Genomic DNA, 12,009 nt, shown 5'->3' on the forward strand with positions numbered 1-12,009 from the left:
CTTTGCATGTTGGTCATGCTGTTATTGTGGATAAAAAAAGGAATTTCTTTTCCTGAAATAATGTAATTCAGGCCTCATTTTTTATCTCGGTAGCCATCAGAAATGGCACTTGCTTTGAGATTGCATCCAGCTGAGTGGACCAGATGCATTAAGGTACCTTTAGAAACAACATATCAAGCAGGCATTAGATGATTTTGTTTACAAGCTCCACTTAGAGCTAAGAAGACTTAAGTCTCTGACTGATGTAGGTACACAGCAGGTTTACAAAGCTGCTGTTTTGCATCTGGAGGCAGCCAAGTACACTTGTAAATCTAGTCTGATATTTCACTTAAATTGACTTTATATAGTTCTCATTACATCCTCACTAGGGATGAACCAGAGTTTTGAAATGAAATTCAGATCTTTATGACACCATGATAAATAGTATTTACAGTCTTAGTCACACACAAGTCATTCTTTCTCTCTCTTATATTGCATGTAGCATTATCAGAAATTGATAGCTTGGCATAAGTTTGGCACTCTCACTCGTTCTCACAATGAGTCGCTTTTGCTTACCAGAAGCCTTTCAACCCCCTGATGTCTAGAGATTCTTCAGTTTCAGGGAAATAAAAAATTCTGAGAATTACCTGCTCATGGTGTCAAATCCATTCAGTTTACATCTGAAAGGATTTTTCCTTTTGCAGAAATATTTTATTATTCCCAATTCTACTAGTTTGCTTGATCCCACCACGTATTTTCCTCTGCCTGTGAGCTACTGCTAGATTGAATGTCTATTCAAAGTAGAAACAACAGTGTTTCCTCATCAGCAAATTTGTGGGGCAGAAATGCTGGAGCAAGTGACTTAATGTTTCAGAATACAAATCTGTGGCTCAAAAAGAAGTTTCATCATCACCACTTTCCCCCATAGGTAGGATTGATGTGATGTTATACTGTATTTGTACTAAACAGTATTGTTATTATTGTAAAAAACACTTGAAAAAAAAATCCCAAACTGAAAAGATAGACACTAACTTCATTTTCTTAGCACTTGTCTAAGTGTTATTCCACAAACCTAGACTCCATCTGGGTGTAGTGTATATTTAGAAAACAGCTTTTGGTTTAAACTTTCCCAGCAGCTGAAAGAAAATTGCAGGAGGAAAATGTATGGAAATTGCTCTGACAGTGTCCTTTTAAGGGACACTGCTTTTTTCTCTAATCCATAAAATCAGTGATCACGAGAGCAGTTTGGCCATAAAGCTGTCACTGGAGCTAAGTTGCCTTATTTGGTGCCAATCAGATTTTTAAGTTACAGCTGCTTTCAAAAGCCCACTGCATTGTGGAAAAGCTTTTCTTGTCTCCTTATCTATTTGCTTGTTAGACTGGTTGTGTGTATCCCTTCAAGAGCAGAGGGAAGAACTAAAGCTACTCAGCTCTGCAGTATGGGGCACTGGAGGTCCCTTCTTTTCCTGGGCTTCCTTCCACCTTTTTTTCCCCTGTGCTCTCAAGTTCTGCTGCAGACAACAGAGACATTTGCTGATCAGCAAAGCTGTGCCAAGCATCCACAGCAGAAAAAGAAATCCACATCTCCAAAAGAAAGATCCTTTTCTCTGAGCTGATGCTTACAGCATAGGGATACCTATTTGGGAACTGCTTATCTGCTCTCCGTGGCTGGGAAGATAATTCATACAACAAGCAGGTGGTAGTGTTTGACTGGACTTTGACACTGCAGTTACTGTGGGGAAAGGCAGTACTCCAGTGAGATTTAGAGCTCATGTTCTGGCTATTTCTGTTCATTAAAGAATCAAGCCCATTTTCACAGTAGCCTGAGGTATTTTCTCCTATGGACAAACATTTTCATATCTTTCCAAATATCTTGCTGTGTTTCATCCCTGAGACTGTTGCAGTGTGAGATGTTTTCCATTGATCACTCACTGTATAAGAGAAATAACGTTTTCATTTACACCTGGTGGTAATTGTGTATAAATGGAGCACAGATACTCTGTCTGGAAATCTCAGCTCTGAAAAGAATTCCACAACATGCAGAGATGATACATGTCACTGCATAAGTGCTGCTTAGCTTCCTCATGGGGTAACCATAGTTCTTTAGCAAGTAAAAGCAGCAGCTTATGCAATCTGATATGAAAATTTAGCCATCCCTTTGGATATGGGGATACTACTTAAATATGTATGTCTATAAAATATATCTACATATATTCTCAGCAGGGCTCGGTATTTTTGCATCTTAAATTTTATTTAAGGAAGGCTCAGTTGCTGATTGTAAAAACAAATGAACTAGGATTTGTGATTACTTTTTACAGACACCTAAGAAATTTAAGGCTCTAGATTGCATTTTTAAAATCAACAGGGATATCTTAGAGTTTAAATCTCTTTGAAATTTAAAGGGGCATAAATCTCTGAGTGCTTAAAGGCGTGAAGAGTTCAGGAGCAGTTGCAGTCCCTGAGCATATGCAATCTTGACATCCCACAATCAGAACTCACCCATAACTAGTTGCCATTGCTCCTTAGACAAGCAAAGTTTCTTGAATTATGGTAGCAAATTGCCTGTGCTGTCTCTCCTTATTCTATATTTCTTTCGAATTTGCACTCCCTTGCCAGTATTTTCTCTCATTTTCTTTTTTCAAGTACCATCAGCAGTGATTTTTCATTCGAAAATTGGTCATACACAGTGATAGCCCACATCCACTTGTACTTGTCACACAATACTCAAAACAGATGAGAGCATGCAGAGTTGAATACCACCCTTAACCACAAAGCATCTTCAGGCAGTGACTCTAGAAGAGAGTCTGGAAGTGAGTGGGAGCTTAGTGTCTCCAACCCAGCCTTGTGAGAATGACTTCTAGTCGTCAGTTGTATCATTGTACAGACTAAAAATAGCCTGGAAAATCTTTGCTAGTATCACTTGTTCTTTTTAGTAAATCAGGGCTACAGGCAGACAGTGTTTGAAACTTATTCCCAAGTGTTTCTGTAGAGACAAGATAAAATCATTTTGAGATGTCTAATTACTGATTTTTTTGTGCATGTTTGTTTGCTTGTTTGAGCAGAAAAAAGTCACATTAAACACTTTCTTGGATACTCTCATGTCTGATCCCCCGCCACAGTGTCTAGTGTGGTTACCACTTCTGCATCGACTGGCAAATGTTGAAAATGGTAAGTAAGGAGGCGCTGCCAAAACACAGTTACAAGAATAAACTTTGGTGTGACGATTTTCACACTCTGTAGATGGTTTTGTAAAAGCTGCTGTACTGGGTTCATTGACTCCATGTGCTATTTTTACAGTGACTGGTAAAATATTTGAAGAAGTCTGTTGGTCATTCAGCCAGGAACATGGCTTAAATTTTGCTGTGCTCAGGAAGTTAACCTGATTGTGTCTCCTTCTGTGCTATGGATAAGCAAAGAGCTATAGGACTTCATTCACACACTTATATTTGGTAAACTATCAAGACTACAACTTTTATTAGCTATGACATATGGCAGCAGAGAGGGAGCAGCTTGGCAGTTTCCGTTCATGCAGTATTCCTGGCAGGAGATGTCAGTGCAAAACACCAGCCAAAAGGTCCTCAGGAAGGATCTACTCTTAAGTCTACACTGCCAGACCATATCCTCTGAAAGGGAAGTTCCCTGTGGATGGTGTGCATCCATTTTTGGTGATAAAAGGAAAAGAGGAAAAGTTGTGTGTGTTCCTGTGCCAAACAAATCCCTCTTCCACTGAAAGGCACCAAGGTGGGTAAGGTGATGTTCCCAAGTCTTTTTTGGCTACAGAGCAAATTATCTATCCCACCTTCCTCAAGCTCTTGTCATCCATCCCTGTCCCTCACCAGCTTCACAGTGTTTCCTAGCCTAGAGCAGAAACCCTTCTCGCTGCAAAATTCTGGCAAGGAGTTAAACCCCTGACACAATCAGCACTGATCCAAATTTTCCCAGACTGAACCTTGTGAAGAAAGGCAGAGGGTGCCTGGGAACAAGGGGATGTTCAGTACCCTGTGGTAAATTTGGTACAGGCTGTAGCAAGGAAAGAAGAACAGAAACAGCAATATTGCCTGGAAGGTGCTTCCAAATATCTCAGTTGGCACTTTAGTGTCCTCAGTGACTTGCTTCCTTGTCACTAACTGCTTCTGAACAGAGAACAGGTCCCTCCAAAGGCCAGCTTTCCAAAGCTACATGTTCAACCCCATGTATGGGTACCTAAATGACACCACTTGTACAGATGAGACAGCTGTCATTAAGAGACAATAACATGTCTAAGTACCCTTTCATCCTTTCAGTAGTCGTACAGCTGAGTTTGACTTTTCCTCCAAGGTACCTCACCTCAGCTGCTTAAAACACAACAAAACATTCAGCTTCTCCCAGTGGTGCAGCTGCAGTGGATTTTCCCACATAAAAATTTCCTCTGTCATAGAATGGCGTGGATTGGAAGGGACCTTAAAGGTCATGCATTCCCAACTCCCCAGGAGGGACACCTTCCACTAGATAAGGTTGCCCAGAGCCCCATCCAACCTGGCCTTGAACACTTCCAGGGATGGGTCATCCACAGCTTCTCCAGGCAACCCAATCCAGTGCCTCACCATCCTCACAGTAAAGATGTTCTTGCTAATACCTAATCTAAACCCACCTTCATTCAGTGAACCCATTCCCCCTTGTCCTATCCCTATATGCCCTTGAAAAAAGTCCCTCTCCAGCTCTCCTGTAGCCCCTTTAGGTTCTGGAAAGCTGCTGTAAGGACTCCCTGGAGCTTTCTCTTCTCAAGGCAGAACAACTCTCAGCCTGTCTTCATAGGAGAGCCTGTATCTTCATGGCCCTCCTCTATACTCTGTCATATATTCTATTAGACACTGAACACAGACATTTTTTGCTGCTGTGAGCAGGAGGCATGGATACCAGCTCAGAAGTGAAGAAGGGTTTGGTGCCCAGTGTAGGAAGTGTTGCCCATGGCTTAGCACAGGCTGCTGTATTTTCTCGGGTCAGAGCTGTCGGCAGCATCCAATGCTGCTGATTGCTTTTAACAAAGAAGGGAGCACCCTTCAGTTTGGGGTTTGTCCATAAACTTTTTCTGGGTGTTCCTTTGTTTTGTTTTTTTGGCTCACCATTTCTTTCTCCCGCCCAGTCTTCCACCCCGTCGAGTGTTCCTACTGCCACAGCGAGAGCATGATGGGGTTTCGCTACCGCTGCCAGCAGTGTCACAATTACCAGCTCTGTCAGGACTGCTTCTGGAGGGGCCATGCCAGCGGTTCCCACAGCAACCAGCACCAAATGAAAGAGTACACGTCATGGGTAAGGGAAGGCTCCTGCCTCGCTGCAGACTGCTTTTGCCCTCCAGCCATCAGAGAAGCCCCCAGCCACAGCTCTGGGCAGCTGTCTGGCTCAGGCGAGCTGGGAGCCGGGCTGGCACTTTGGATTAGTGATCCTGTCTGGGAGGCTCCGGCCCTGGGAGCCATCGGGAGAGCGTGGAGGTGGGAATGGTCTTTCCTGGGTGAGGATCTGGGGCGCCTGTGCCGGTGTGTGCCGCGGGGAGGGCAGCGCAGGAGGGGCTGGCAGCAGGGCAGCAGGCTCATGGCAGCTTCTCCCTTTCCCACAGGACTCACGGTAAAGTTGTCATTGGCTTGCTCTCTTTGGCTACGTGTAAATGAAATGATGAATACTTAATGCTCATTCATCAATATTTTCAGTTGAGTGGCTGCAGCATATGCGGAGCATTTGGGATGATCCTGGCACTGGAGATTTGAGCATGGTCGCAGGCTTAGATCCACATAGTGTTTACTACAGAGAAAAGCTCACTTCAGTCTTTTTGTTGTTAATCAAAATAATGCAGTGTTTTTCCTAAGCTGAAGGGGAAGTATCAACAGCTGCTGGAACCTTAACCTTCCCTAAAGGGCATGAGACCTGGGGACTCAGCTTTCCGTGGACTGGAGCACAGCCCCAGTTGACCCCCTTGTTTACAGAGCATCAAAATCCTTCAGGATTCAAACACAAGTATCATAAAATCCATAATTAATTTCAAACATTTCAAAAGTATCTTGTTTAAAAAAAAGGAAAATTATGCATATTGCAAAAGCTCCCATTTTTATGGTATTTTGAGTTTATTATTTAACAAAATTCTGAATTTTAATACTTTTAAAATGTCTGGTTTTCTGTTGCTGGAACAGGCAAGGGTTAAATTGGACGTGGTTTGCTCTATATGCCAGTCATACAGCCCTGCACTGCATCCCAGCAGACCTGGGTCCGTAATTGTTTTTGTGGGTCCTAATTGCTGCTTGTTGCATAGACACAAATGGCCAGAGTTTAGTATCTGCCCACTGTGTAGCTCAGACTCCATTCCTAGCAGCAATTTGTGCTATAAAATCCATTTTTTGCAGTAGCTAGGGAGCTGTAATTATAGGTAGGAAGTAATTGGAAAACTTTAGATTTCTGCTCAGCGGAAGACAAAAATATGACCACATGCCTAGTGATTTCAAATGTTTCCTTGCCAGAAACAAATGTTTTGCTTCAAGTTTGAAGTTGCCTTTCTGAAGCATTCATTAGCATTTGTTCAGACCTGGTTGGCATTCTCCATAATGCCTCAGTATCGAGCTCCACATGCAGAGCTCAATACATACTTCATTGGAAGTGTTTATGGGTGCAGTGGAAATCAACTGTTCTCAATTCAGAGTGAAATTGCATTTGATCAATGCAAGAGAAAGAGCTTGAACTTCATGTATTTAGGTTGGATTTCTGTAGTAGAAATATTTCATTATAGACTTGGTGGCAATCATATGTCAATTCAGGATGTATATGCACAAATACAAAATCCTTTCTGTCAAATTCCAGAAAGATTTTTCAATTTCAGCCTGTAGAGCTGTGTTTTGGGGGGAGGAGGCAGTGTAAGGGTCACTAGCCCTTTTTTACTGGCAGAGAACTGAATCACAGAGAGCTGAGTTGAATTCCCTGAGAATTCTTCACACAGCCTGAAAGACACTCTGGATCTCAGAGATCCATTAGAAGGAAGTTGAGTCTCCTCAACTGCATAGTCACCAAACAAGACAGAAAGCAGAAAATACTGATTTTTTTAATATATATATTTTTTTTACACGTTGTAAAAATTGCGCTTCTTGCACAGACCCTCCTGAACTTTTGGGGACAGTGACAGTACATCAATCTCTTTTGAAGTGCTGTTGCCACAGTGGGGCAATTCCTGGCAAGCCCCTGTCTCAAATTTCCATTCTGCAGTGGTCAGTGGCCACAGGAGGCGGAAGAGAAGCTTTGTAATAGCAGCTAAACAGTCCAGGGTACTGGAGGTGAGGAGGGAGATACTAGTGGGGGGGAAGAACAAAGCAGCCTAGTGCCTGGCCCATATCTGGGAGGGAAATGATGTCCCATATAGTGTATCTATAGGGACAAGCATGCTTGGATCTGTTCTCCTTGCATTCCCAGCTGGTGAGGTACAAGCCAGTCCAGGTGACACAAACTGTGCTGTTCTTTGTTCAGCAACGCCTGAGTGCAGCATTGCAAAAGAGCCATGGCAACTTTCCCTATAGATACACCCTCAGCCCTTCCCAGATGGAGCCCTCTTTGCCTTTCCAGACTCTCAGCGTGGGAGGGGGACAAGGGGGATGTCAGTCCATAGGTACCTGAGCTGTTAGAGCTTCTTGTTGTTCTGTGCTTCCTGTAGCAGAAACAGTATGCACCTTACTTGTCCAGATTACCTCTACCTTCCTTGTTCCTCCCAGAAATCACCTGCTAAGAAGCTAACTAATGCACTTAGCAAGTCTTTAAGCTGTGCTTCCAGCCGTGAACCTTTGCACCCAATGTTCCCTGACCAGCCTGAAAAACCTCTAAACCTGGCTCATATTGTGTAAGTATCTGTGTGCTGTAGACAAAGTAAGCTTTGTTGTAGGAGTTGCTTGCACCAAGTGTAGATACTACAGCTCTGAACAAAGCAGGAGGCAGATGTGGCTTGTCCAGCTCAATGCATCACAAGTGCAAATTTGCTGGTGGGGATATTTAGTGTAAACCGTGTTCTTCTGGTGTGACTTCACCTGTAAAAATCAATGGGGTATATAGGTGTAATCAACTACTGGGACACAACGTTGCAATGTCCCCATTCTCCTCAAGAGATGTCCATGCAATTTTATGGAGTTTCAGCACTTTGGGATGTATTGATGCTGAGAACATCAGTTCTGTCAACTAGAGACTATTAACTTCAGTGTATCACAGATATGCCTTGACACAAGGCACCAGAGAAAAGTGAAATCAGACCAATTTTGTAAAAAAAGGTGTCAGAGTTCTCACTGACTTTAGTGGAGCTGTGGCTTCACCCAGCCTTGAAGAATTGTGTTAGTCTGCATAAAAAGCAGGCCTTCAACTGCCAAGTCACTTGAAAAGAGTCTATTATCCTTATGTTTTGATATGTTGAGAAAGCAAGATTATTTTTTGGTATAGTAGCATGTCACTACTTTTTTTCTGCTTAAGTCAAGAAACCCAAAGCAGAAAGAAAATGTATTTGTGCAGGGTGAGGAAAGTACCACTTTGGATGGGTTTTTTTCTAAAGCATGTCCACTACCCATAGAGGCAGACACTCTGATTTTGTCATTTATCAACTTGGCTTACCTTTGCTTCTTGGGTCCTTAAAAAAATACAAGAGAAAAAAACATTAAATTTCCCATAAAATTAAGAAAAAACTAAGACATTGGTTGGAAGAAAGGTACAAAGAAATTAAGTTGGAAAAATATTCCAAAAATACTGCCTTTAAAGTATTTCTCTTATTCTGGTGTATTTCTTAAGAAAATATCTTTCTTAGCCATGTTCCCAGGGCCTCTGACTGAAGCATTTTAGGCAGCAGCTCTTAGAATTGTATTTCCATGCTGCATACCTATGTTACTGGCTGCTGAAACTGCTCTAGTCTGTAATTATTATACATATTTACCTTTGTCCATCCTGAATATTTGTATGTAGCATCTCAAAGGGCAAGTGCACTCCAGCCATTGTGGGCTGTGCAACACCTGGAAAGTTCACTCAACCTGCCTGGCATTTTTAGGATGAGTGATGCTGGTGGCCTTCCTTAGGTGGTTATAGCACAGCTTCTTCAAGGTGTAAGAGAGTGCTCTGGTCTTCAGAGACAAGGTGCCCCTGACAGATACATAGTGCCAAATCCCTGTCACACTTAATTGTCAGTTTAAACCCCTGCACCTCTTTCTGGAAGAGTACTGGGGGGATGTTGTTCTTTGGCAGAAATGATCCAGAGCTGGATCTGCTGAGCTCCCTCCCTGCTGTGCCTGGCCCTGCTGGCAAGTCAGTGATAATTTCACAGGGCAGATTTTGGCCATCCTTAAGGGGAATGGAGAGAGACAGAGAGCTTGAAACTGAAAGAGAAGCCTCTGTTCCCTGTTGGCAGGGGGATCTTGAAGCCCTGGGGATATGTCAGAATATAAAAGGTAGTGAAAACTGGGCTACTGTGGATGGATTAAATGCATTTAGGCAAGGCAAGGGAAAGGTACCATAATTAAGTAGGAACTGATCCAAATTTTTTCTGTGAAATTAACACCTTCCCTTATTCCTAAATATACAGACAATTTAGAGTGATGGGATGTGAGAACAAACCACCATCTATTCTGGTTTATGACAGTTTCTCTTTATTCATAGATTGATGGTAATATAACTTGGCAATATATATTGGCTACAAGGATGCATGAGTGAGAAACCTGTAAGTTGTGGAGGTATCATGATCTACAGCATAATTGACACAAATTAACTGAGGGGAGAGGTATGCTACAGAACCTTGTCGAGAATATCTTCTCGCTGATGCAGTTTTTATTTTTAAACATAATGGAAGTTGAGAGAAACAGCTCTGGGCAGGAATCCAGGCAAAAAAAAAAGGGGTTTATATTTGCATTAGATGGAAGAATTTTGGCAACAAAACAGTATCCTTTTCTTAGCTTCTAGCTTAAATGGGGACAAGTGCTCCCTGCATTACGATAGAGACTTTCCTTTTGTTTGTTCTTCCACCTTTGCCAGGGACCAGACAAAAAGACTGCATGGCTTTTTTGTTTTGCTGGTGCCACACAAAATTTTGAATTAAACAAGAAATACATCTAAAGCCTCATCCAGAGAAATAGTTATCAGTGTGTCATAAACCTGATGGTAGAACTCCTCCCACTGATGAAAGGGTCATTTTTCCTCTGTACATAAGAATAGCAACATGAAAGAAAGTCCAGACAGCAGAGATGACAAATGGCATGGCCATGGAGATATTTTTCAAATCTATTCTGCACTGGCCTGACTTCATTTCCATCTTAAGCCTGTGGGAGCATTATTTTTGACATCAGTGTAAACAGGTTGGAGCAGCCTGGAGCACTTTGGAAAATTCCTCCTATTTAATTTGGTTTATTACTGTGGATATATGTTGTGCCATAGAATGCTTTTATGACATAGCATATTTCAATAGCATCAAATGTTTGCTGTCTCCTTGAGGACAGTTAGTTCAGTATCACTTTTATCAGAAAGCTTAATCATTCACTTTCAGGAGTTTAAAAATAACCTCAGAAAGATATAATTTATAGTTAATAGCTGAGTTTTCCTTTGATTTGCAATCAAAAAAAAAAAAAATCTGTTGTTCTTGTCTTACTACATCACACAACTCTGTGTATTTGAACATCAAATCAAGTGGAACCTCAGGACATTGACAGTGGACATCAACCTTTAGGAAACTTGCCTTGGGAAAGCTCTGGATTAGTTTTATATCATTTTTTTATTATGAGAATTAGCAAAGTAATGCTAATCAGGAAACCATAGCAAGGTCTTGGAGTTTAAAGACACTTGTACACAGGAGTAACTTGGCTTTTGTAAACAGATTAATGACCTTTTATGCATAGAGGCTCTCATGCTTTATCAGATTCAAGGTCATAAGAATGGAGTATGTCCAATATATTACTTAGCCCATATATGTATTGAACTGACAATTAAATTAATGATCTCTTTTCCATTTTATTCTGCTGCAAAAGAGATACTTGGTGAGTATTTTTCTTCTGTAGTACACTTGTTGAAGCAAAAGCTTGGAAAAATTGCAATAATCTTGGCATTACAAAAAAAAAAAAAAACATTAAACACTTCTCTATAAGTACATGGAAGACAAAGGATTGCTTCTCAAATTCATGACTGATCAAAAATGAAGTTTTTCATGTGGTTCTGCAGATGCAGGGTTAGGTTAAAACTGTATTTTCCCATAAATAAATAAATAACACTCTACATCCTACCTCTTGCTTTTTACAGTTTTAAACTTCTTAAAATCAGTGTAGCATTATCATGCTGAGAAATTAATGTGGATATTTCAAATACCATATATTTGCCTGTTTCATAAGAAGTTACAGGACAAAATATATAGAAATAGTTTAGTTCCATGCAGAACTGGGGTTCTTGGAAATGCTTTGGTTGACCAGTTGTCTTGCACAATTGGAGCCCAGTGAATATTTTGCAGATGGCTAGCATATTTCAATTTGCACATCTGCAGAATTCAAAAAGCAAGATAGGTTTTCCACAGAGCCTGAAGGAAATATTAACCAAATTGAGGTCTGAATTATATGTGGCTTCAGATTCTGCTCATAACTGATTGAAAGCCCTGTGATTTTAATAGCATACCTTTTAGTTGTTTCTGAGCAGATGGATCTTTTGCCCAGTGTTCCATAAGAAGTCTGCTGAAAAGGGGAAAATTCTTCTTAATGGATACAGAAGGAGAAAATTACACACAGATTATTTTTAAGAGTAGACAGCAAAAGAAAGCAGAGGAAAATTCCTTCTTGTTTCATTTTTTTGTAAAAGCAGGAAATAAAGAATATAATAATAAAATCATCATTACTAATGGGTCCTCTTGAACTAAATACTTACTCTGAATTTTGACTTGGGGTTTGATATACCAGTTAAAAAGCTTTACCATCAAACCAGTTTAAAATTCCATGTGTGTTTTATCAGATGCCGAGGGCTTGGATACACTGTGGTCACTGTGTGGATGTGGCAGCATGGAGCTTAGCACCAGGAATATCTTCA

The 12,009-nt window shown here is 41.1% G+C and overlaps 1 protein-coding gene across 12 annotated transcripts in view; it reads left to right on the forward strand.

The window, feature by feature from the left end:
* DTNA (dystrobrevin alpha) overlaps positions 1-12,009 on the forward strand; it is a 222,501-nt gene that overhangs the window by 164,011 nt on the left and 46,481 nt on the right. For all 12 annotated transcript variants that reach the window (XM_050971128.1, XM_050971124.1, XM_009102816.4 and 9 more), the window contains 3 exons: positions 3,042-3,147; positions 5,102-5,268; positions 7,701-7,825. In XM_050971128.1, coding sequence (XP_050827085.1) covers positions 3,042-3,147; positions 5,102-5,268; positions 7,701-7,825 — 398 coding nt within the window. The remainder of the gene's footprint in view (positions 1-3,041; positions 3,148-5,101; positions 5,269-7,700; positions 7,826-12,009) is intronic.

This window comes from Serinus canaria, chromosome 2, assembly GCF_022539315.1.
Source record: "Serinus canaria isolate serCan28SL12 chromosome 2, serCan2020, whole genome shotgun sequence".
NCBI classification, from domain to species: Eukaryota; Metazoa; Chordata; class Aves; order Passeriformes; family Fringillidae; genus Serinus; species Serinus canaria.